The 27,618-nt window shown below is 35.8% G+C and overlaps 2 protein-coding genes across 2 annotated transcripts; both read right to left on the reverse strand.

The window, feature by feature from the left end:
- Window positions 1-3,823: 3,823 nt before the first annotated feature.
- LOC104104707 (haloacid dehalogenase-like hydrolase domain-containing protein At2g33255) lies at window positions 3,824-12,876 on the reverse strand. Its single transcript, XM_070185841.1, has 5 exons — window positions 12,477-12,876; window positions 12,323-12,365; window positions 8,169-8,229; window positions 5,043-5,177; window positions 3,824-4,621 (listed from the first exon to the last, which is right to left on the reverse strand). Exons 1-5 carry the CDS (start codon window positions 12,820-12,822, stop codon window positions 4,457-4,459), a joined length of 750 nt encoding a protein of 249 aa, XP_070041942.1. The 5' UTR covers window positions 12,823-12,876; the 3' UTR covers window positions 3,824-4,456.
- A 3,989-nt stretch (window positions 12,877-16,865) lies between these two features.
- On the reverse strand, window positions 16,866-17,423 carry LOC138898464 (uncharacterized). Its single transcript, XM_070184533.1, has one exon. It carries the CDS (start codon window positions 17,421-17,423, stop codon window positions 16,866-16,868), a length of 558 nt encoding a protein of 185 aa, XP_070040634.1.
- Between the last annotated feature and the right edge of the window lie 10,195 nt (window positions 17,424-27,618).

The following is a 27,618-nucleotide window of genomic DNA, read 5'->3' on the forward strand; positions in this document are numbered from 1 at the left end:
GGGAGGGTTGGGGTGGGTGGGTGGCGTAGAAAAACGAAAAAAATTATTTTGTGCAACCAAACCATGGAAAATGGAAAATTATTTTCTGAAAAATATTTTCCGTCATACCAAACACACCCTTAGTTTTCTTTTATTGTGAAAAGATATTACTATGAGTATTTTTCTAACAGTATCATGTGTGGTTATTTAAGAAATTAGCTTCACTTTTTTTTGTAAATTATTCTTCTTTTTCTTTCAAGAGTTGAAACCAAAAGTGAATAAATTTACTTGGGAGTAATCGTTTTCTTTATATTTCCATTTTATCTTCCCCACCTCCTTCACGTGACTCAATCTGGAACTGGAGCCTACCTTTTCATATTCAAATTTTACTAAATTAACGTCTTTTTTCTTAAAACTTGGATAGTCTGGACTCTAGAACTACATAAAAAGTAACTAGTTAGTTTTTCTCATATCAAAATGACAAATATAATACAATAAAATCTCTCTATAATAATATTGTTTGTCTAAATATTTTTTGATTGTTATACTAAAATATTGTTATAAAAAATAATTGGTGTAGCGGAGTGTAGTGGGCTTCTTTCCTTGCGTTCCAGCTTAGGGGAGCAGCATATCAGTGGTGGCGTGCATATGAGTTGGGTAGTCCAATCGAGGCAGCTTCACTCACTTGGACTCAGTTCTCAGATATGTTCTTGAGGGAGTATGTTCCCCAGAGTCATAGAGATGCATATGGCGCGCAGAGTTTCAGCAGTTGCGCCAAGGTTCTGTGACCGTGTCGGAGTATGCGGTCAGGTTCAGTGATTTGGCTTGGCATGCACCAGCCTTGGTTGCTACTGTTAGAGAGCGGGTCCGTCGATTTATCGAGGGGCTCAACCCTAGTATCAGATTTAGCATGGCCCGAGAGTTGGAGATGGACATCGCATACCAGCAGGTAGTGGGAATTTCTAGGAGATTGGAAGGTATGATGACTCGGGAGAGAGAGGAGAGAGAGGCCAAGAGGTCTCGAGAGTCTGGCACATACAGTGGTAATTATGCCCCAGCTACAGCTCGTAATGGTTGGGGCTATGTGAATCGCTCTGTTCATTCAGCACTTCCAGCCGCCAGTGGTATTCTGGCCACTCCTAGGCCCCAGGCTCCCTATTATGCATCACCAGTGTGTAGCGGACCTCTTGCACGAGATGCTTTCAGCGGTGAGTCCAGCTGATCAGGCCCGAGCCAGCCACATCAGCCACGTCCTCTGAGAGGTTGTTTTAAGTATGGTGACACTCGTCATATAGTGAGGGATTGACCCATACATACGACGGGTGCACCTCCACATACTACTCAGGCCCCGCGTGCTCCACCGAGTCCTCAGGCTATGGGTACAGCACCAGCTACCACTCTACCTACTCAGCCAGCTCGAGGTGGAGGTCGGACAAGTAGAGATTGCCCTAGAGGGGGAGGCCATGCCAGATATTATGCTTTTCCTGCTCGAACAGAGGCAGTTGCATCTGACTCTGTCATTACAGGTATTGTTTCGGTCTGTCATAGAGATGCATCAGTCTTATTTGATCCAGACTCCACTTATTCCTATGTGTCGCCTTATTTTGCTCTGTATTTGGGTGTATCTCATGATTCTTTGAGTTCTCATGTCTATGTGTATACACATGTGAGAGATTCTATTTTTGATGACCATCGGTCGTGTTTGGTTGTTCTTAGTGGTTTTGAGACCAGAGCTGATTTATTATTGATCGGTATGGTAGACTTTGATATTATTTTGGGTATGAACTGGTTGTCACCATATTATGTTATGCTTGATTGTCACTCCAAGACTGTGACACTAGCTATGCCACGATTACAACGGTTAGAGTGGAGAGGTACCTTATGTTATACTCCTAGTAGAGTTATTTCATTTCTAAAGGCTCATCGAATGTTGAGAAGGGGTGTGATGCGTATCTAGCTTATGTGGTAGATGTCAGTGTTGATACTCTTACCATTGAGTCAGTCCCAGTAGTGAGGGATTATCAATATGTATTTCCAGCAGATATTCCGGGCATGCCGCCCGACATGGATATCGACTTTGGTATTGATTTGAAAGTATCAGATTAGCATGGCCCGCCAGTGTGTATCACACCTCCTGCACGGGGTGCTTTCAGTAATCAGTCTAGCCGATCAGGACCGAGTCAGCCACAGCAGCCACGTCCTCCGAGAGCTTGTTTTGAGTATGGTGACACTCGTCATATGGTGAGGGATTTCCCCAGATTTAAGGAGGGGTGCACCTCCACAGACTACTCAGACTCCGCGTGCTCCACCAGTTCCTCAGGCTATGGTTACAGCACCAACTACCACTCCACCTGCTCAGCCAGCTCGAGGTGGAGGTCGGGCAGGTAGAGGTCGTCCTAGAGGGGGAGGCCATGCTAGATATTATGCTCTTCTTGCTCGAACAGAGGCAGTTGCATCCTACTCAGTCATTACAGGTATTGTTCCAGTCTGTCATAGAGATACATCAATGTTATTTGATCCAGGATCCACTTATTCCTATGTGTCATCTTATTTTTCTTCATATTTGGGTGTATCCCGTTATTCTTTTAGTTCTCTTGTCTATGTGTCTACACTTGAGGGAGATTCTATTGTTGTTGACTATGTGTATCGGTCGTATTTGATTGTTCTTAGTGGTTTGAAGACCAAAGCCGATTTATTATTACTCAGTATTGTAGACATTGATATTATTTTGGGCATGGACTGGTTGTCTCCCTATTATCTTATTCTTGATTGCCACGCCAAGCCCGTGACACTGGCTATGCCAGGATTACCACGGTTAGAGTGGAGAGGTACCTTAAATTATACTCATATCAGAGTTATTTCTTATCTAAAGGTTGATTGAATAGTCGAGAAGGGGTGTGATGCATATCTAGCTTATGTGAGAGATGTCAGCGTTGATACTCCAATCGTTGAGTTAGTCCTGGTAATGAGGGATTATCCAAATCTATTTCCAGCAGATATTTCGGGCATGCCGCCTGATAGGGATATCGACTTTGGTATTGATTTGTTACCGGCACTCAACCCATCTCTATTCTTCCATATCGTATGGCCCCACTAGAGTTGAAAGAGTTAAAGGAGCATTTGCAGGAGTTCCTTGACAAGGGATTCATTCGGCCCAGTGTGTCTCCTTGGGGTGCTCCAGTCTTGTTTGTGAAGAAGAATGATGGTTTTATGCACATGTGTATTGATTATCACCAGTTGAACAAAGTTACAGTGAAGAACAAGTATCCTTTGCCTCGTATTGATACCCTATTTGATCAGTTACATGGTGCCAGATGTTTTTCAAGATTGACTTGCGTTCAAGTTATCATCAGTTGAAGATCCAGGAGCCAAATATCCCGAAGACTACTTTCAGGACTCGGTATGGTCACTACGAGTTCCTTGTGATGTCATTTGGGCTGACCAACGCCCCAATAACATTCATGCACTTGATGCACAGTGTTACTATAATATAACATAACAATAAAGATCAATTCCAAAGAAAACTTGGCAATTATAATAAAATATTATTACAGAGATGAATGTTATAGAGGGGTGAGGTCTGACTATAAATTTAAAATTTTAGTCAAACTTAACTTAGTTTGAATTTGTCCAAAATTTGGGAACAAAGTAGGAGTAATATTTGAGAACAAAGTAATTTACACGCGTACGTATAAATGAGTGTCATTGGCCACAAACTACCCTCCCTACACCTCACACGTGTAATTATACTGGGTTGTTATTGTTGGCCACAAACTAGAAGCCAATGACCAATGAGGGCTGATAGAGGCTCACGCTTCCATATGTACACACAAAACAACTGATGGGCATGACAAATAAAAGACTCAAACTAAAATTGAGGAATTACATTAGAGGCTTACAAGAGTTCTCCAGTACACTACAACGACGACAAACCCAGTGTAGTCCCATAAATGGGGTATGAAGAGGATAGTGTATACGTAGACCTTACCCCTATCTTATTAGGGATACATTAACGAGTACACTAATTCGTAAGAAATTCAGCTACTACAAAAAAAATAGTTCGAATTTGATGAAGAAAAAGGAGAGTGAGAGCTGTGCTACCTAAGTTGCTAGAGCTTCAGTCGTAAGCAAAGAGGTGACAAGAACACTACATTCAAAATACATTTACGATCTCATGACTATCCTGACTCCTGCCTAATTCACCCCAACAAAACTGGTTAGTCGATAAAACACTATCGCCTTTGTAACTCACCAGTTGTAGCAAGAGCAAACAAAAACTTATCTTCCCAATTTTCCTGATTGAAAAGCGACTAGTCGTCATCTCAAAGATCCAGCTCACTTGAGCAAAGCTGCATCCAATTACTATAAGCTTACAGTAGCCTAAAGAAACATACGTGCAGGAATATGATGTGGAGACTTACGAAGGTAAACCATATCTCGCTGCTCAGCCAGGTAGGGGTTCCAAGGATTTGAGAAATCAAGATGTCAGCTCAAAATGTCTTTCTAACAGTGACTGAACCTCAACAAGAGAAGACACCTTATAGTCTGGTTGGTGTTCAACGTTTGCATATTCTGGAGCATTATACCTTCCTGTTTCGTCGAGCAAGCAAGTAAATGCTCCAGCTCTTTTGCCACAAGCAACCTGTGATCAAACCCCCATAATTCTTTTTTATCACAAAGCAGATATTTTAGCCATCACTCTCTAAATGACAAGAGCAAGAAAGTAAATTGGGTAGAAGTAACTACATAGATGTAGGAGCCAAAGCTTGTATATTAAGAACAGCGAGGAATAAAGTAAGGTTAAAAGCGAATCAAACAGGGAAATCGACAAAGAAGAACTCGAGTATCAATTATTTTAAAGTGACCATTATTCTGCCTACCCATAAACCAAATACAAAGTTATGTCAAACCAAGATGGTAATTAATACCAATATGAATTAGTTGAAACTTATTCTAGCTAAGTGAAGGGAAATGTCATCTTTCGGAAACATGCATTGAATCACCTATTTAAAAGAGCAGATGTGAAAGAGAAAAAGGAGCAGTCAGCTTAAGAGGAAACTCACATCATCTTTAAGGCTGTCCCCAATCATCATCACTTCATTAGATTGAACTCCCCAAGTTGAACAAATATGCAGCAATGGAGCTGGATCTGGTTTATAAGGACGAAATTCCCTGCTCAGTGCAGGAGAAAATTTTACCTGTATCAAAAAGAGATGCTAAATTTAAACTTTATATAGTACACATAATAAGGACAAGGGAACTAAGTCTGAACGGCATAAACTGAGGTGACAGATATATTACAGCTGACATGGAAAGATTTGCCAGCCAAAGATGAGAATAACGAGCAAATTTATTGCAAAAAATAGGATTGCAAAACAAAACTAGCCCTTTTGCCCTTTTATCCTTTTTTTGTGGCTTAGGACAATTGAAATGAACTATCTCAAAGCACAGGTTACGAATAAAATATCCTTCTCAAATAAAAAGACATGAAACCTGATTACTTTTTTTTTTTTTTTGATAAGTACATGAAACCTGATTGCTTTAGAGTAAACCAATTGAACTACACTCCATACATCCAGCCTATGACTACAACAACAACCCGGTATAATCCCACTAGTGGGGTCTGGGGAGGATAGTGTTTACGCAGACCTTATCCCTACCCTGGGGTAGAGAGGCTGTTTCCGATAGACCCTCGGCTCCCTCCCTCCAAGAACTACCCACCTTGCTCTTGGGGTGACTCGAACTCGAACTCCCTCCAGCCTATGACTATTTTGTACAAAAACAAACGGAACAATGAGCAGAAAGCAGAATAAATGCATACATTCCTTTCTCAAAAACTTACATCCATAAGTAAAACACCTGGAGACTCCACTCACACTTCAAGCATCATTAAAACACCTGAAGACTTCACTCAGACTTCCAGCCTAACCCCCCCCCCCCCCCCCCAATAAGTTAGACTTCAAGCTTCTAAGGAGCCAGAATATTAAAGCAAATAAGTTTTTATTCTTGCATTCTTTTTTATCAGTAAAGTCAACATTTTATTGATGTAAAACAGATACTAAATCGATCTTAAGTTTTTATTCTTTAATTCTAAAAGATACTAAGCAATAGGATGGATAGGAGAATTTTGTTCACTCACTCTTGGACTCAGACACAACAATGCATTCTAGATTTCCTCCTCTCAGATATGATCAGTTCAGAACGAGACTAGTTCTCCCTAAACTGTTCTCTGAAAACCAAACCCGAGACAAATTCTCCTAAACTGTTTTCCAATCCAAAACACCATCTTATATTTCCAAATAATGAGACACAATATTTGTCTGTGCAGATAGAAAAAAGAAAATTAGAAGGCATGGTCTTTTTCTTCTGATTTTTTTTTATAACCGAGAAAACTCGGGGGCCTAGCAGCGTACGGTTTGGAAATCGGTAGATAATGGCCCGCCCCTCTACCATTCTCCATTTAAATACCATGCTTTTGTTTGGGGCAAGGTTCGAACGTGTGACGTGTACCTAATCCACACATCACATACTCCATTCTTGACCTTCTGAATGTTAAAAGAATGAGTAAAGTGCTACACATAAGACAGGGAGGATAATTTTATTAAAGTAATAAAGCCTATGTAATGAAGGCATTGTACTTTTTCAGTATTATTTCCTTTCTTCTACCTTTCAATCCGTGCAGTTTTGGGCTTGAGGTGCTTTCTTTCCTAAATTCCCAGTGTTTGCACAGCTTATCCAGAATGCAAACTCGTAAACAATATCACTACCCTTCTTTGAGAACATCCATACTGGCAGTGATAAGAGCTTCCTATTAATTGTCAGGATTTTACATGGTGTACAGTAATAATCTACTCAGACACAGTACTGTAGTTGAGGTTTGACAAGCCAAATCAAGCTCAGTTGAATCAACCAACTATTCTATTATCTCAAAAAGTGCATGGTTACCTAAATGCTGGGAAGAGGTGTTCCATCACAAAAAGTAGCCTTTTTTTTTTTTTTTTTGATGACCGAGAAATCCGTCTGGGGCCGATCCTTTGGACCAACCGCAGCCTTCGAAACTCGGTGGATAATGGGTCCGTCCCTCTACCCTTCTCCACTTAAATAGCAGGCTTTGCTTTGCATGGTGTGGGGGCTTGAACCTATGACCTAAGACACAAATCCACCACCCTTTGCCACTTAAGCTAGGCCCTGGGGGCAAGTAGCATTTTTTCATCTCAAAAGAAATGCAAGAGCGTCCTACAAAGTTTTGCTGCTGCAAGACCACTAAAATACAAGAGGAAAATGGATTTACGAGCTGCGGAGTAAATGGTGTCTGCAGATTGTTCCTTATGACTATTCGATTTATTGGTTTATAACTTGTGAGCTACCTACAGCGGACCCAAGACGAAACAAGATGAAATTGAATTCACTGGAACTCCATGCATATTTCCGTTTCTTTTAAATAGGTTTGCATGTTTTTTTCATGAAAAAATGATGTCTTATTTTTCTTTTAAATATCATTTACAGATTTAGTCCTTATAGTTTCCTTATCCAATTTTGCTAAAAGAGAAGAAAGAGTGTACTGTCCACCTTTTCTTCCTCTTTCTCTTGTTACATGTTTCAGCTATATAGAATTCCGCATCATGTTACAAAAGGTTTCTTAAATTATCCTTTAAATCTTTGTTCAGCCACAAGGCAGCTCCTGTAACGAAATGAATTGAGCATGATATCATGCTCCTTATTAGCTCAACAACTGCCTTTACCTCCTTCCCCAAATGGCACTGGAGCTTAGAGCAGCATAATTGTGACGGAAACCGTACAACCTCTAGTTTAGCAGCTCTTCTCTGTTTGACTACAAAAACTTACAGATTAGCCATCATACTATCTGCACAAATATCCTGGCCGTCACGACTTTTAGCAGGTTCATTATCCTCTGACTGTGCTAATGATTGAAGAAGAAAAAATTAAGCTTGATATCCATTTTGTTTTCCTATTTGCCTTTCCTTTAAACTAGCATGTTCTTCCTCTTCCTTCTCCTGTACAGTGATTATTCTTGTTTCATCCCTTTACAGAATCTAGCAGTTTCTTCTTCTTCTTCTGTTTTCTGGAAAGTCCAGTTATCTTTATTCACTAACTTCCAGCATACAATATAAACATAACTCGTGTCAAAACAATTGTTTTATATATTTAAGTGAAGAGAAAAAACTTACTCCAAAGCGTACATGAAACAAGTCAACTGCATCTTTGACATTTCTAGTGATTAATCCCCTTCTGAAATAGAATCACAAAACCAATAAATTATTTTCTTCCCAAGTGCCAGAAACATCTAACTATCAAATAACATCTCCTACTAGTATAATGAGTCAATGTCAGTACTTTTCAATAGGAGGGAAGCATACATCAAATCTATCCAGTACCACTGACACAGAAATGTGAACTGTTTCCTTCTATCTAATTTATCAAGATGTCATGATAATCCGGCTTCTGGAGCTTAACTTGAATTATGTCATTTCTCTTATGTGATCAAAACTGTGGTCAACGGGAATCTATCGACAGTGAAGAGCATAAAATAATGTAAGATGCCTTTGACAGGTATAAGAATTTTTAAAAATCTCATGAGCTTAGCATTCCGTTACAACTTACGTATCCCAAAAGAAAGAAAGCATTTTGTTACAACAGATTTATCAGTTGGAATATAATTTGGCTACATCCTCGTGACAGTCAGAAGGAGGAAAACAATAAGTGATGCATCCTAAAACAATACAAAACAAGTCTAAAAGGCCAATAAATTGAGAGAAAAAGTTTATGCACGAGAGCAATGCCAAACAAGCTACCCGGGGAATAATAAGTGTAATTTGTAAATACTCGAAAAAATGAAAAAGAAAATCTGGTCAATTTTCATACCCGGGGCTTTGGTTCACTAGCTAAGGTGGTACAATGCGGAATGTGTAGTAGGAGTACATCATGAGTAAGGATCATGACTACTGAACCAGGTCTGGCATTTAAGCGAAGAAGGGCAGAGGAGCAGGTCCATGATCCATAGAGTTGAAGTTGGAAATACCAGATTTCTTGGTCTAAAAAGAAAGGCATGCCTGCATCCTCAAGCAGTCTGTAATATGGCCATTATTTTGTCAAATGGAGTCCATCTCACATAAGCATAAGCATCTTTGCAAAGTGTAGACTTTGTTGGCAATATTCTTTGGGACCCAAAAATATTGCATTGTGTGTTGGACATCATTTGCACAAGTTGTATCTCTTCTTTTACACCTAAGAGGCCAAGACTTTTTTGCCTATAAAAGGAAAGGCCATTAGTTCATTTTTGACACACCAACAAGACTTGTCTTCAATTCTTGTTTCTTCTTTTCTTCCTTTATTAAGAGTGTTTTGTATGAGAGTTAAGTGTTGGGAAGCACTTGTGTGAACTCTTTCTTTAGAGTGATCTTGTCAGGTTATTCTCTTAGGGTATTTGGGATTAATTAGAGTGTTTACTCTAATTTTATACTCTCTTTTGTACTCTTATTGTTATAGTAAATTGCTCCTCTCCGCTTGTGAACGTAGGTCACTTTGACCGAACCACGTTAAATTTGTGTCTTTTTTATCTATTTTAATTGTCGTTGTTATCAATTTCCATTGTCTTTGTTATTGTCATTATACCATTGTTTGGCTAAATTCCGCACTACCCGGGTTCCCGATCCTAACAAATTGGTATCAGAGCTGGATCTAACCGGGTTAGTTTCAATAGCCAAAATGACTCTAACAAAGACCTATGTTGAGAAATTTGACCGAAGAGCAAACTTCGGAATGTGGCAATTAAAGATGGAAGCTATCCTAATTCAGGATGGCTTAGACTTGGCGTTGCAAGGAAAGGAGAAGAAGCCGGATAAAATGACGGACGAGGAGTTTGCCATCATAGACAAAAAGGCAAAAGCAGGTATTATTTTAAATCTCTCAAATGAGGTTTTACGTGAAGTTTCTGTAGAAACCACAGCTAAAGGCATGTGGGAAAAATTGAAAACCTTATATATGAAGAGGACGGTGGAAAATAGACTTTACCTGAAGCAGGAACTTTATACAATTCGTATGAGTGAAGGTACCTCTATTCTCTCTCATCTTGACACCTTTGATTCCATTCTTATGGATTTGAGTAATATAGATGCTGAAATTAAAGATGAGGATCAAGCCGTGTTACTGTTTTGTTCTCTACCCCCATCTTTTAAGCATATAAGAGATACTATGCTTTATGCAAAGGATAATATCTCTTATAAGGATATTAAATCTATCTTAAAATCAAAAGAACAGATAGATAGTGATATTACTGGGGAAGCTAGTGGAACTCAAGCGGAAGTTGGCTTGTTTGTTAGGGGCAAATCCGACTCCAATTTCAGATACAATAATTTAGAGTGTCGCTATTGTCATAAGAAATGTCACAATATCTCTGAATGCTATAAACTGAAAAATAAAGAAAAGCACAAAGAAAGAAAAAATGAAAACAAAAATACTGACACCGCTGAAGCTAGTGTAGCAACTGATGAGATTGAGGGAACTATATTTTTAGCAACTGAAACTAGTTTCAGATTAGACAATGAGTGGATTTTAGATTCCGGTTGTTCATATCATATGTGTCCTAGCAGGGACTTGTTTTCTATATATGATTCAGTTGCAGGTGGAGTTGTCCAATTGGGTAACAATGTTACTTGTAACGTTATTGGCAAAGGTACAATTCGGGTCAGAATGCACGATGATATGGTGAGAACTCTAACCGATGTTAGATATGTTCCTGAGTTGAAGAAAAATCTCATCTCTCTAGGCACTTTAGAATCCCTTGGGTGCAAATTCACTGGTGAAGGTAGAGTTCTGAAAATTTTTCAAGGTGCTCGTTTGATCATGAAAGCACACAGATCTGGTTCGTTGTATACTTTATTGGGATCCACTGTTATAGGCCCTACTACAGTTTCGGTATCAGACAATTTGTCTGATTTTGATGGCATTAAATTTTGACATATGCCCGTTGGGGCTTTTGCGGAGAAGGTGGAGCAAATTTATTATATCATCCAAAATTAGGCCAAGGTGGAGATTTGTAATATGGCCATTATTTTGTCAAATGGAGTTCATCTCACATAAGCATAAGCATCTTTGCAAAGTGTAGACTTTGTTGGCAATATTCTTTGGGACCCAAAAATATTGCATTGTGTGTTAGACATCATTTGCACAAGTTGTATCTATTCTTTTACACCTAAGAGGCCAAGACTTTTTTGCCTATAAAAGGGAAGGCCATTAGTTCATTTTTTACACACCAACAAGACTTGTCTTCAATTTTTGTTTCTTCCTTTATTAAGAGTGTTTTGTATGAGAGTTAAGTGTTGGGAAGCACTTGTGTGAGCCCTTTCTTTGGAGTGATCTTGTGAGATTATTCTCTTAGGATATTTGGGATTAATTAGAGTGTTTACTCTAATTTTGTACTCTCTTTTGTACTCTTATTGTTATAGTAAATTGCTCCTCTCCGCTTGTGGACGTAGGTCACTTTGACCGAACCACGTTAAATTTGTGTCTTCTTTGTCTATTTTAATTGTCGTTGTTATCAACTTCCATTGTCTTTGTTATTGTCATTATACCGTTGTTTGGCTAAATTCAGCACTACCCGGGTTCCCGATCCTAACACAGTCTTTTCAAGAAGAACTCTAGCTTACAACCCACACCTCAAGACGGAAACTTTTTAAAGAATAAGAAAAGGTAAGGATTGAGCAAGCAAAACTAGGCACATTATATCTTAGGCCATGACATAGACACTACTAAACAGAAGGGCAAATAACTACTCTGAAATAGGAAAATGCTCAAAGTGGTTAATGGGGAACTAAATAATGAAAAGAAACAAAGAAGAGAAAAGCTCTCATAGCTCACAAGGAACATAACATCATAAATGATAAGTTAATTTGGAGCTCCCTTTCCATCCTTAAGGTGCAACATTACTTCTCGCCCGACCCTCCCCTTTCTATTCCCCTACTCTGAAGAATCCCCCCCCCCCCCTTTCTCCCCATGAAAACAAATAACAAATGAATCTACAGTTGGGTGAACCTTCAACTTCAAATTCCTATTTGAACAACTTTTTATTGTTATTGATCCATTTGAATCATTACTAAACTAAAATAGCTTCCTCAATCTCGACGATCGCTTATTCATAGGCTATTATGAGTTCAAGAAATTGGTAGGCATCCACCATACTGAGACCGAACCAGGATTTGAAGTTCATGGTTTTCTAAAGCAATCTCGAGTTAATATATAATAATATACCGCCACTGATACTGGATACTAACTGAAATCATTATATTTCATGCAGGTATAAAACAAACTAGCTCATAAATCTTACCTAATATTCTTAGAATCAAGAAAACTGCAAAGTTCAGTAGCACCTGCACCAAAATAAAAAAACCCAAAACACCAACAAGCAAACAAAAAACAATTAATCGACATGTATAATAAATAAATAAAAAACTCAAATTTTACCCCAAAAAAAATATTACCAGGCATAATTTGGAGGCGATCCTGGCCTTGCTTTTCAAAATCAGTAATAATTTCATAAGCCCGACGTTGCTTATCGGGGCTCCAATTTTCAATGTGGTGCAAAATATCAATGCCAGATGGGTTCTTGGATTTAACGGCAAGGTACTCATCATGACCAAGAACAGCTTTATACATGGCTTGAAAATCAATAACGGGAACCGTTAGGGTTCCGTCCATGTCAAATATTACACCCTTAAGACGGGGTTTTGAAGAAAGAGAAATTGAACTGGATGTAGATATGGCCATTGTTGAAAAGGTTCTTGTTGTATGTAGAAAAAGGAAAGCTTTTGAAAGTAGAAGCTGCATTTATTTACAGATGATGTAATGGTTTTGTTAGTGCAGATAATAAATGGAAATAGAGAGAGAGCTTTTATTAGTTGGGTTGTGTGTGATTAGGAAGAAGACAAGTGGCAGTGATAAGTGGAAGTGAAGACAAGATTGTCATAAAAGCAAATGATGCAAATGAGTGTGTTTTTTCTGATTTTAGTGAATACAAATGTAGAATATTCTCTCCTTTTATTCGCCCTCTAAAAATATTGCATGCTATCAAATTCAAATATTAGTGCATTGTTTTGCCAACCTAAATTCAAAATGTTAGTACATTTTGTTAGAAAAATAAGAGCATTCTATTTTCTTGTCAAATTCACACCTAGTGCGCCATTTAATAGTGTCTTAGTTAATTAAGTAAGACATATAAAAGATATAAAAGACATTTTAGGCAAATATTTTTATGTTTAAAATTATTAATCCTTTTTTAATAATATGCTAAAATCTTTTAAAAAGATTGGTAACACTGTGAATTACTATTGATAACAAACAATAAGAGTACACATATAAAAGTACCTCAAACCCAAAACTTCCTTATTAACTTCCTTACTAGTAGTTGTACTCGCGCGATGCGCGGTCAATATTAAAAAATATTAATTAAATTTCTGTCTACCACTTTCTTTTTATAATATAATAGAAGATATATATTTTATTACTCTTGAAATATTTTTTAATTTTAAATTTTATCCTATTGTTCTTAATAATATTATATGAATTTTAATGAATAAAATCTCTATAAAATTAAAAGGAGTTGTATAGTAATTGAATAATGGTTTTGTTATGTATTTTTCTTTATTATATTATCAAATATTTAGTATTATTGTATTGTTAATAGAAACTTTTATTAGCACATTACTTTGTTTAATATTTTTGTCTACTACTTTCTTTTTATAATATAATAGAAGATATATATTTTATTACTCTTAAAATATTTTTTTTATTTTAAATTTTATCTTATTATTTTCAATAATATTATATAAAATTTAATGAATAAAATCTCTATTAAATTAATGAGAGTTATATAGGCATCGTATAACCTTTTTATTATGTATTTTTCTTTATTATATTATTCAATATTTAGTATTATTGCATTGTTAATAGAAACTTTTATTAGCATATTACTTAATTTAAATTTTTGTATGCTACTTTCTTTTTATAGTATAATAGAAGATACATATTTTCAATAATAATTTTTGAATAAATAAACTTTTTATTTTTAAAAATAAAAACAAAAAATTATCAAAGAACAAAGAAAATTTAAATTGGCAGTGTTGTATTTTTTTGTAATTTTAGTTTTTTATTTTAAAATAATTTAAAAACTCCAACTTGAAACTACTTTCCAATTTGAATGGACAACCTTTTTTAGTTTTTGTTTTTTATTATAAAATATTTTATCTTATTATTTTATAAATATTTAAATTTAAAAACAATAACCAATAACTTATTAATAATTACTTATGCCATGTGGCTTTTTTCTAGGCAACCACTTGGCTTAAGAAGAGAGTTTTTTCCTCTTCTTTTAATAATATATAGATTTTATTAGCATATTACTTAATTTAAATTTTTGTATGCTACTTCCTTTTATATATATATATATATATATATATATATATATATATATATATATATATATATATATATATATATTCTATATATTTTAAATAATAGTTTTTGAATAAATAAACTTTTTATTTTTAAAAAGAAAAAAAATTATTAAAGAACAAAGAAATTTTAAATTGGAAGTTTTTTATTTTTTGTAATTGGTTTTTTATTTTATAATTTTTTATTTTTTGTAATTTTAGTTTTTTATTTTAAAATAATTTTAAAACTCCAACTTGAAATTACTTTCCAATTTGAATGGATAATTTTTTTTTAATTTATATTTTTTATTATAAAATATTTTATCTTATTATTTTATAGATATTGAAATTCAAAAACAATAACCAATAACTAGTTATTAACTACTTATGCCATGTGGCCTTTTTCTAGGCTGTCACTTGGCCTATGGAGAAGGTTTTTTGCTCTCATTTTAATAATATATAGATAGATATAGATTTTTATTTTTTTTAATTTTAGTTTTTTATTTTAAAATGATTGAAAAACTCTAACTTGAAATTACTCTTCAATTTGAATGGATGGATTTTTTTAAATTTTCGTTTTTTATTATAAAATATATTATTTTATAGATATTTAAATTCAAAAATAATAACCAATAAATAATTATTAACTAAATAACTAATTATTAATTATTTATGCCATGTGACTTTTTTCTAGGTTGCCACTTAGCTTAAGGAGGGGACTTTTTCCTCTCCTTTTAATAATATATAGATTTTTTATTATAAAATATTTTATCTTATTATTTTATAGGTATTTAAATTCAAAAACAATAACCAATAACTAATTATAAACTACTTATGCCATGTGGCCTTTTTCTAGGCTGTCACTTGACTTATTGAGAGGGTTTTTTCCTCTCCTTTTAATAATATATAGATAGATATAGATTTTTTATTATTTTTAAATTTAGTTTTTTATTTTAAAATAATTTAAAAACTCTAACTTGAAATTACTCTCTAATTTGAATGGATAGATTTTTTTTAAATTTCGTTTTTTATTATAAAATATTTTATTTTATAGATATTTAAATTTAAAATAATAACCAATAAATAATTATTAACTAAATAACTAATTATTAACTACTTATGCCATGTGAATGTTTTCTAGGTTGCCACTTGGCTTAAGAGGAGGGCTTTTTCCTCTCCTTTTTAATAATATATAGATTATTTTTAATTTTTGTTCTTTATTTTAAAATAATTTTATAACTCCAACTTGAAATTACTTTCCAATTTGAATGGACAATTTTTTATTAATTATTTTTTATTATAAAATATTTTATCTTATTATTTTATAGATATTTAAATTCAAAAATAATAACCAAAACTAATTATTAACTACTGATGCTATGTGGTCTTTTTCTAGACTGTCACTTGACTTATGGAGAGGGTTTTTGCATCTCCTTTTAATATATAGATAGATATAGATTTTTTTGTTTTTTTTAATTTTAGTTTTTTATTTTAAAATAATTTAAAAACTCTAACTTGAAATTACTCTCCAATTTGAATGGATAGATTTTTTTTAATTTTCGTTTTTTATTATAAAATATTTTATTTTATAGATATTTAAATTTAAAAATAATAATCAATAAATAATTATTAACTACTTATGCCATGTGGCTTTTTTCTAGGTTGTCACTTGGCTTAAGGAGAGGGCTTTTTCCTCTCCTTTTAATAATATATAGATTTTTTTTTAATTTTAGTTTTTTATTTTAAAATAATTTTAAAACTCCAACTTGAAACTACTTTCCAATTTGAATTGACAATTTATTTTTTCTTTTTTTATTATAAAATATTTTATCTTATTATTTTATAGATATTTAAATTCAAAAATAATAACCAATAACTAATTATTAACTACTTATGCCATGTGACCTTTTTCTAGGCTGCCACTTGGCTTATAGAGATGATTTTTTCCTCTCCTTTTAATAATATATAGATAGATATAAATTTTTTATTTTTTTTTATTTTAGTTTTTTATTTTAAAATGATTTAAAAACTCTAACTTGAAATTACTCTCCAATTTGAATGGATAGATTTTTTTTTAATTTTCATTTTTTATTATAAAATATTTTATTTTATAGATATTTAAATTCAAAAATAATAACTAATAAATAATTATTAATTAAATAACTAATTATTAACTACTTATACCATGTGATTTTTTTCTAAAATGCCACTTGGCTTAAGGAGAGGTTTTTTCCTCTCCTTTTAATAATATATAGATTTGGATAGCACTAGATTAGGCATTAGAATATTATTAATTACACATCAAACTTTGTATCACTACACTACATCACACTACATCTCTGCCCTTTCTTAATATGTCTGAGAAAGTCAATCCTACCACCTAACCCTTTTTTATCTGTGTTACAATATTCTCCACATTTACAATTATATTCTTGAAAATTTCTAGTTCTTGGCCTTCCAAATATGGTATACTATTGCTGCCCATGATGCAGCTACAACCTCCTTCTTAACCAGTTGCCATTTCTTCCTTTTAGTTGTATACAAAACTCTTTGTATATCTCTCGGTTGCATTTGAATTCCTACCCAGTGCATTAGAGTGTCTCGAACATCTTTGGACCATTGACACTCCACAAACAAGTGTTGGTTTGTTTTCACTTCTTGATTATCACATAACGCACATTTATCTTCATCCACATGTATGTGAAGAGTACTTAGTCTGGCCTTAGTAAGCGGTCTTCCTTGAGCAGCTAACCACATGATGATCCTATGTTTTGGTTGAGCTATTGCATTCCAGAGAAGATCAGTTGTTGGCCATCTCTTGTGAGGACCTTTAATGGCTATATAACTCCTTGTGATAGAGTAGTTCCCATTGACACTCAGCTTACAGGTGTCACCTTGATACCAGCTCTTCATCTCCTCCTTAAGAGAGTTTAGTTTTCTCCAATACCAACTACAATCCTGTGGAACCTTATGAGTCCAAATATTGACATCAGACTTCATATAGATCCCCTATTTGACCCATATAGGGTCTTTTTTCATGAATAGTTGCCATAGTAACTTCCCAACATAAGCTTTGTTCTATTCCCTACAACTTTTAATGTTGAGATCTCCATACTTCTTTGGCAGAAACACTTTCTCCCAAGCTACTAGTGAAAGCTTCTTCTTCTCACCTGAGCCACCCCACAACTACTCTCTACACTTCTTGTCAATTTTCATTTATAATACTTTGAGGTAGTATAAAGACTGCCTCTCAGAAGCTATGAATTGAGAATAACACTGCAATAACCACCTAAAGCTTCTCTGCATAAGACAACTGCTTAGCATAGTTGAATTTGATTTTGCTGGTTATCTTCTCAACAAGCTGATAACAATCCAACTTGCTCCATTCTTAGATGAAAGTGGTAAACCAAGGTACCTTATAGGAAAAGTACCTAGGGAGAAACATGTATTACTTAGAAGAGTTTCCTTCATTTGATCATCAATGCCTGCCATAAATAGGCTAGATTTGTCCATATTGGCCACCAATCCTAATACACTACTGAAATGTGCCAGAGCCTTTATGACTCTATTCACTCAACCAGTTTTCCTCTTGTAAAACACCATGAGATCATCAGCTAATACTAGATGTGCTAGCTTCAGTTGCTTGCACATAGGATGAAATTTGAAATCTGGTAGAGCACACATACTTCCCAATGTCCTGGACAGATATTCCATAACAAGAATAAATAATAGGGGTGAAATGGGATCAGCTTGTGAAACACCCCTTTTCCCCTAAAAAAATATGACTTTCTCCATTGACATTTATAGAGAACTTAGTAGAGGTTACACATGCCATAATTAATTCTGTGAATTTGGTTGGAAAGCCATAGTTAGTCAATCATGACTTCATCTAAGAATTTTTAATTTACCGTGTCATATGCTTTCCTTAGATATATTTTTATAAGGCACCTAGGAGTAGTCTTCCTATTATAGTGCCTTAATATATCATGACAAATAAGAACATTATGCAGCATAGATCTGCCAGACACAAATGTTGATTGGTTATCTGCTACCAAAAGTTGAAGAGCCACTTTCAATCTGCTACACAACATCTTTAAAATTCACTTGTACAATACATTGCAACAGGATATTGGCCCGAATTGGCTTGCATACTCTAGGTTGTTTAGTTTAGGAATCAGTGCAATATTAGTTGAATTCAAATGATTCAATAACTTTCCATTATTGAAAAACTCCCGAACTGCATTAGTAACCTTTCCCCCTATAATAGGTCAAACTGACTTAAAGAAGCCACTACCATATCTATCAAGACCTGGCTCTTATTACTGTTAATTTGGATCATAGCAGCTTTCACCTCTTTCCTTTCAAATGATTTCAAAAGGTCCACCTACTGTGTAGTTGTTAAAACATATCCATTTTTATGAATGCTTCAGTTGCTTTAGTTCTACTACTTGGTTTCTTTCCCAATATTTCTTCATAGTATGTGACAAATACCCGAGTTATACTCTCTGGATCTGTCTGCCAAACATCATGTTCATCCTTCAATTGAGTAATTGCCTGATAGAGTCTTTGATGTTTAATGACTGAATAAAAGTATCTTGTATTATCATCCCCTAACTTTATCCATGTTGCTTTACTTTTTTGTTGCAAATAGACCCCAGCTAAATAAGAGGAGTGCCTGAACTTTTGGTACTTCTGATGCTCTTCCTGCTGCAAGTTTAGATATATTGGATTTTGTTGTAACTACTTTTGGACTTGTAATAAAGCATCCCTATCCTCCTTGGCTTCAAATTCAATGTTCTTGGGGAAGTGTTTTTTAAAGCCTCACAAAACTTTCTTTAATTGCTTCAATTTTCTCACCACTCTTAGCATCTTGCATCTGTCAATCTCTATATCCCAACCCCTCCCAACCTGCTCCAGGAATTGTGGATGTTGAGTCTATACATTGTAAAACTTGAAAGATTTCCTACCACTAGGTCTCTCATTGTTCAACACAACTTTCACTGGACAACGATCACTAATAACTTAAGGAAGAAATATTGTTTTGCAATCAGGCATTGAATCAATCCATTCACTGTTGATGAGTACACAATCTATCTTTGAATAGATCCTTTAATCACTATGTCTATCATTTCATGAATACATATACTTTTGATTAGGTAATTCTATCAGACCACACATTTCTATACAATTATTTAAATCCACTACTTCAGCCCATGAAACATGATTTCCTCCTATTTTATCCTCCATAGTTAACATAGAGTTGAAATCACCAATAACCAACCACGGCCCTAGTATGTTGGTTCTCAAGATACTCCCACAATCCTCTTCTTTCCAACTAGGCATTGAATCAAGCCATTCACTATTGATGAATGCCCAATCTATCTTTGAATAGATCATTTGATCAGTATGTCTATTATTCCATGAATACCTATACCCTTGATTATATAATTCTATCATACCACACACTTTTATACAATTATTAAAATCCACTACTTCAACCCATGTAACAGGATTTCCTTCTATTCTATCCTCCATAGTTAACACGGAGTTGAAATCACCAATAACCTAACTATGGCCTTATGCAACCTACCCGTTGGTTCTCAATATACTCCCACAATCCTCTTTTTTCCCCTTAGTGTTAAAAACATACACAAAGGACACTCCAAATGTAACCTGAAGGGGAATATAGTACACCTCACATGACAACACCTATGCAGTCATATTTATAGGTGTTACCCTATAGAAGTCAAGTATCCAAACCACAACAATCTTACCATTATATTATGTGTTCAAATTAGTAGTATAGCTCCAACCACTAAACTAATTTTCTATAACTTGTTGAACCTTATCTTGTTTTAGCTTAGTTTCCAACAGACTAATCAGACATGCTCTTACATCAGTGCAGAGGAGCTTCACCTCCCTCTGCTTATTAAGGGTATTTAGGCCCCTGATATTCCATGCTAAGTAATTAACCATTCCGTGAATGAGAAATGGTCGAGCCTCCCATATTTTCTCCTGTTGCGTTGTTGCCTTGTTCACTAGTACTACTTTTATTTAGTACCTGAAACGAGTTGCCTTTCACTACATGTTGATCCCTGAATTGCTAATTTCTCCCTGTTTTCAAAAGGTGCAATCCTCCCTTCATTAGTACCATTTGCTTTAGGCAGAATACTTAGACCAGTAGACCCTTTCCCAACAACTAAATCTCTGTCAATAATTGAATCAGAAGGCTGCTTCTCAGGATTTTTTGAGCATGTTGCCTGCTGCTTATCATTTTGTTGCTTATTCTCCTTTTGACTGGTTTTGGAGGATTCTTCTTCCTACACACCTCTTCAGAATGCCCATACTTATTGCAGAACTTATAAAGAGTGGGCTTCCAATCATATGAGACTTTTTGTTCAACAACATTGCCCGTCTCATTCCTGAACATCACCACTTCTGGAAGAGCAACATCCATATTCACTTCTACCAGCAGTCTTGTAAAACCAAGCACAACCTTTTTCTCAGTGTTCTGATCAACCATTAGAGGTTTTTCCACTAAGCTACATATTTTACTCAACCCCTTTGCACTCCAATATTTGAAATCCAATCCTGGGAATTTGAACCAAATTGGCACGGTGTGCAGCTCTTCACGAGTGAATTTTATATCCGGACTCTAAGCTTCCACAATGATAGGCTTATTGTCAAAATGGTACATTCCACCTTGTACTACTTCATTTTTACCCAGCTCACTATCAAATATGACAAGGATAATTCCATTTTTCAGCATAACTATTTATTCAGTCCATATTTTACCCAAAGCCTTTGGATGAACCCTTTAATCACTGCAAATGGAGGGTAAGCACCCAGAACATAGCATACAACAATATTTATCTAGTATTCTACTTCAGTTTCAATATCCTTTAATGCGAGTTCAACAATAGGAGACTCACCATACAATTTAGGTGCCACATATTCCAATTTAAAATCTGAATTTGAGATTTTTGAAATATCAAAATTGTCCCATATCGATGCCTTAGCTACTGAGTTTTCCTCCTCTTCGACTTCATCAGCCCATGATTTCTTCCCACTGCTACTTGATGTACTTTTCTCTCTACTAATCGAGCTCTGCATGATTTCATTCCATTATTGTTGTGCTTTCAAAATTTGACTTTTCCCCTCTGTTGTTTTTTGTGTTACTATTTCATTGATTTTTTATCCAATTTGGTTTTCAATTAGCTGAGTTTCAGTTATACTTGGAGTTACTTTCTGGCCTCACTAAAATTGCGAAGAGGATGCCGCCATGATTTCCTTATGTGATGGAACACGCACTCTCTTCCCAATTGGAGGCGCACGTTAGTATCATGCGCCAAGAGAGAAATGATCCATGCACATAAAGCTATTTGGCTTGCCCTAAATCAACCCCTTCTTAAAAAATTGATATTAGATCAAACATACTAATGATTTTATAACTAAAACTATTAAATATTTTTCTTAAATGACAGCATCCACCGACAGTGACTTGAATGCAGAAGCAGTTGCTTTATTGAAGCATGATATTCCTGCAATGAATATTGGTCCTGATACTTCCACTTACCAAGATAAACTAATCCAACTCAAAAATGATCTTTATGGCTGCACCTATCAATCCCTTACTCAAACCTTTCAACACCTTAATTTAACTGATGAAAAAGATAATCCATCCAATTATCCACACTTTGTTCTTATTACCACTGAAGACAAACATCGCTTATATAACACCTGGAACCAAGCTATTATTATCAAACCATTAGGCTGTAAATTAGGCTATCACTTTCTCAAAATTAAACTTCAAACTCTCTGGCAACCCTCTGAAACTTTTAACCTCATTGATCTTGGCAATGACTATTATCTCATCCGATTCACTCAACTTCATAATTACAATAATATTTTACACAATAGACCATGGTTCATTGGATCCCAATATATTACCGTGCGCAACTGGACGTCGAAATTCTCGATTACTGATGATACTAACAACTACTCCGCAAGTTGGATCCGTCTGCTGGAACTTCCAATTGAATGCTATGATGTGGAAATTCTCAAGCGGGTAGGCAGTGTGCTTGGAACTCTCTTGAAAATTTATAATTGCCTTGTTCTGACTAGTCGTGGCCGCTATGCGTGCTTATGTATCCTTGCTTCACTTGGGAAGCCATTGCCAAAGGAAATCCTCATTGGCCATCATTTGCAAATTATCCCTTATGAAAATACCACCCCCATGTGTTCCCTTTATGGATGACTTGGCCATTTACAGTCTGTCCGCATTACCCCCACCATGCCCTCGCCGCCCGCCATCAAAATCTTGCCTTACTCTACATCTCAATGCCATGATCCCTCTTCCTCAGACATGTCACCACCTTTACCTACTTTTCCTCCCTCCACGTATAGTTCCCGCCTCACCATGTTACCCCAATGTGTTTCACCCTAGTACTAGTAGCCCTGTTGACCTGGACTTCACTCCTCTGCTACCACATTACAATATTTCTCATACTAGCTTGAACTTACTTTCCCCAAATTCCACATTAGCAATTCACTCCAACTCAGACCCAACAATTCCTCCTATTATCCCTACAAGTAATTCATTCTATGTTCTTAATGTCCACAGCCAAATTCCCATCACTACTATAACCATGTCATCGCCCATGGTATTCACCGCACTCCCTCTAAGTCTCTCTGCTCTAATCTCTCCCATACAAGGTAAACTCAGGAAAAAACAAGAGAGACACCAACACAATCATTTCATTTCACCAGAGACCCATGTTTCTGACCCCACTAACTATTCTACACCACTTCTCTCTATGTGGATACTCCTTCTCCTTCTACCGATGATGTTGTGAAGGAGCTCGATTCAACTACATTATTTATCACGTGTTCCTTACATGCGACAATTGTACAAGCTATGCTACCTACATTTTACACTCCTCAACAATTGTCGGAAAAAAATAATGCTCACTCATTTCCATGCACAAATTCAATTTCCACGGTTCATGCAATAAAATAATTCCTTGAAAATGTTCCCACACAACCCTCTACAAGCCCAACGCCTCTATATAATGACCATTCTTCTATAAATCCTCCTCATCACTTAACTTCATATGCTTCTTCCATACCCTCTCTTAATAATGCCGAGATTTCCTTACCACCATGCAGACAGGTACTCTAGTCCTCCATGGACTTGTCCCCACTTCCATCACCATCACTAGCATCCCACATACGAGCCCCTTACTCACAAATGCCTCATCAACTAACCATCCACTATATTGTTTACCAATATCCCCTAATATCTCATGTACAACCCAACCACGACCCCGACGTATTACCCTTGATAACAAAGTCAACCACAATTATCCCATTATCAACCCTTCTACCAACTCGACCCACATAATCTGCTCCCCCATTTCTCAATCTCCCAATCCTAGATGACTCAGCCAAACGAAGTACATTCCTTACATCAGCTCATCCTTCAAAATATGAACATCCTTCATATGCTTCAAACGCGGAAACTCTCCACACTCTAACTCTCCAATAAACTCACCTCAATCCAACAAGAGCTGAACATATCTACTCTTCTGCCTATCTCTCTCTCACACCAACTGACCAACTCACTCAATTTGTCTCCTCCACCACCTCAAACACCTTCACACCACATCGACGATTACCTTCTTCTAGAAAATCTCGACAGAACTCTCATTCATCCATGGCTATCATCCTCTTCACCCAATAACCATCCACACAACCCAGAATCACAGCCACCAAACACCCTCGTGATAGACCTAGAATTTTTCCCACTCACGACTTCTTTGACAGTAATGCTTCTAAAAAATCTAGAAAGAAAGATTTTTTTTGCAGGGACACGGGGAAGTCAAAGAAGTATCCTTCAATCTTCGAGCCCGGTCGGAGATCATGATGGAGAAGTATGTCCTAATTTTCCTCACCAACCTCGAGGCATCACCACTAGAGGAGGATGATCAAATTGTGCGTCAACCCAACACGCAGCTTCATATGCCGACCATGGACAGGGAGGCACACCCTATGACAGCACATCTTGCCATGTCTTTCCTACCATGGGAGAGCTCCATGGTCCCAGCTGCTAGGCCCATGAAATTCATACTTTTGGAACTGTATAGGAGCGGGAAACCCCGCCTTCAAACGCAATCTCAAAGATGTCTTATAGTAGAATAATCCTTCTGTGTTGGCTCTTACTGAAACTCGTTTATATGATCATTAGTCTCTTATGGATGAGCTTGTATTTAGTTATCTTTTAGAAGTTAGAGCAAATGGCTTCTTTCGTGGCATTGTTTTGCATTGGAAGGCCGACAAAGTTGAGGTTGAACCACTTATTGTCACTGATTAGGAAATCCATGTAACTGTGAAGGTAAGTCCCTTATCACCTGCATAGAGTTTTTCGGTTATATATGCTAGCATATGTTTAAATAATCGATTGCGCCTCTGGCATAACTTGAATGCTTTTCATGATCCCAACCATACTCCCTGCTTATTTGCGGGGATTTTAATGAGGTTCTTAATACTTTCAAAAAAATTGGAGGTAACCTAGTTAATATTACTTGTATTCCTGCTTTTTTAGATTGTCTTCATCATCTCGGCATGCATGATTTAGGTTTCACTAGTTCACGCTTTACTTGGACTAATAATAGACAATTTACGCATATGCTCGTTATGGAATATTTAGATCGTTGTTTGGCTAACTTTGACTGGCTTCATATTTTCCAAGATTGTTCCGTACTACACCCTCCACACACGTACTCCGATCACTTTTCTCTTCTATTAAATCTTACACGTGCTACCACGCGCTCATCCTCCAAATTTAAATTTAAAACTATGTGGCTTACACAGCCGAGATTCACTCCTATAGTACACTTTATATGGGGATCCTCACATGTGAGACTACTTGCCGACGGTTAAACACTTTACGGACGTTATCCAAAGCTGTAACCATAATTATTTTGGCAATATCTTTCGTAAAACAATATATATTAGTGTCAAGTATTGCTCGGCTTCAACGTTTGGATCCCCAACATAAAAATGATTTTTATCTTACTTTATAAAATAACATTATTCAAGAATTTAACTTGTTTTTAAAAAATGAGAAAGATTTCTGAATACTTAACCCTAGAATTCAATATCTTCATGATGGAGATGCTAATACAAAACAATTTCATCTATCAATTGTCCATCGACGCCGTAAAAATAGATTTCTTGGTCTTAACCACTCCGTGGGTAATTTGATCCTGCTTCTATCACTCACACTATCATGGCCCATTTTCATAATATTTACACAACTAATCTTCTCCTTAGCTTAAACCAGCCACCACTACTTGTTCTGACGGCCTTGTCCTTTGATGTTTCCTGCACATTAGCGATACATATTTCTTCTATGCTTAAATTTACACTGCTACTCATTCCTTTAAACCTCCCAAGGCCCCCGGTCCAGATGACTTCCATCCTATCTTTTTTCAAAAATACTGGAATGGTACGGCCAATGCCATTGAACACATCTGTTTTGACACTTTTCATACAAGTTCGTCCCCGTCCCCCCCCCCGAAATTAATTAGACTTATGTTACCTTAATATCCAAGGTAAAAAATCCAGAACGAATCATTCGATACCGTTCTATTGGTCTTTGCAATACTATTACAAAAATTATTATTAATCGTATACTCCCTCATTTAAACATCCTCATCAATCCTTATCAGAGTAGTTTTATCCCGAGTCGTCGTACAGCTAACAATGTTATTATTGTTCAAGAAGTTGTACATACTTTTAAATAAAAAAATGGGCAAACATGGCCATATGCTTCTCAAAATTGATCTTGAAAAAGCTTTTGATCGCCTTGAATGGTCTTTTATTTATTACTCTCTCTGCATCGTCAACTTTCCTCCTTAATTAAACTTATTATGTACTACATCACTTCCTCTTCCTTTGCCATACTTATTAATGGCAAACCTTCCATTTTTTTCCCAACACGGGGCATTCGTCAAGGCAATCCATTATTACCTTATATTTCATTGTTTGTATGGAAACTTTCTCTCGCCTCTTACAACTTTCCATAGATGACAACACTTGGGATCCAATCAAACTATCCTGCCATGGTCCACCGCTTTCACATTTTCTTTTTGCCGACGATCTTATCCTCTTTGCTAAAGCTGATACTAAAAATGCCACTACTATCAATAATGTTCTCCAAAAAGTTAGCATCTCTGCTGGTCAAAAGATTAATCATTTGAAATTCAACATTTATTTCTCCCCCGATAATGTCACCCCTCTCAAACATCAAATCTCGTATATACTTAAGATGCACATTTCCAACACTGTAGGCAAATATCTTGGCCTTCCTATTACCAATCTCCAACCCAAGATCTCTGATTATCAATATTTGCTTGACCGTATGAATAAGTGCTTACAAGGCTCGAAAACTAAATTCCTTACTCTAGTTGGTCGTAAAACTCTCATCCAGACGGTTTTGGCCTCCACTTCCAACTATGTCATGCAACACAACGAGACTATTTAAAACTGAACCGTAACCGTTAATCGAACTAAAAAATGGCTTATTAACTTATTGGTATCGGGTTATCGGGGTAACAGTTAGTGAACGTATTAAAATTTTACAAGTAACGACTTAATGGTTTGGGGCAGATTACTCAATTTCTTTATCGGATAAACCGTTAAGAATTTTTATATTTATACTTTTACCAAATCTGTTTGTCGGTGTTTATTTGATATGGGTAAGTGTTTGTGAGTGTTTATTTGATATGAACTAGTTCATGTCTACTACCAGTTATGTTGTTTTTGTTAGCATTTTTTTTTTGCTAATTCTTGTTAGTAGTCAACCATGGCAATGACAAATTTGTGTGATGAATATTTGGCCTAGAAGATGGAGTGGATTCTGAATTCACTTCAAATTCAACTCAGCTCCTTCTGGAACTGTGCATTAGGCAAGATCATTCAGGAGATTAACTTATCAATTAAGAAGGCAGGGAGATAATTACACGAGTTTGACTTTGCAAGCTAAATATGATATTCCCTCATAGTTAGTTTAAGTGGAAAGAGAGATATCATAAATATATCAAGGACTTTCTCCTCTATTTATTTTTTATAGTTGGGCTTATTAGCTAAAAGGGAGAAGACACAACAATGATAGATGATATATGTAGACAAC

Source organism: Nicotiana tomentosiformis, chromosome 9, assembly GCF_000390325.3.
Source record: "Nicotiana tomentosiformis chromosome 9, ASM39032v3, whole genome shotgun sequence".
NCBI lineage: Eukaryota > Viridiplantae > Streptophyta > Magnoliopsida > Solanales > Solanaceae > Nicotiana > Nicotiana tomentosiformis.

What these genes read in the sequence shown, in the direction of transcription:
- LOC104104707 (XM_070185841.1), bottom strand. Translation starts at nt 12,822, where the DNA reads ATGCAGCTTCTACTTTCAAAAGCTTTCCTTTTTCTACATACAACAAGA. An exon ending in TCGCCTCCAAATTATGCCTG is followed by an intron (nt 12,366 to 12,476) that starts GTAATATTTTTT and finishes ATTTTGGTGCAG; the next exon opens with GTGCTACTGAACTTTGCAGT. An exon ending in GGGACAGCCTTAAAGATGAT is followed by an intron (nt 4,622 to 5,042) that starts GTGAGTTTCCTC and finishes GTTTGATCACAG; the next exon opens with GTTGCTTGTGGCAAAAGAGC.
- LOC138898464 (XM_070184533.1), bottom strand. Translation starts at nt 17,423, where the DNA reads ATGAAGTCTGATGTCAATATTTGGACTCATAAGGTTCCACAGGATTGT.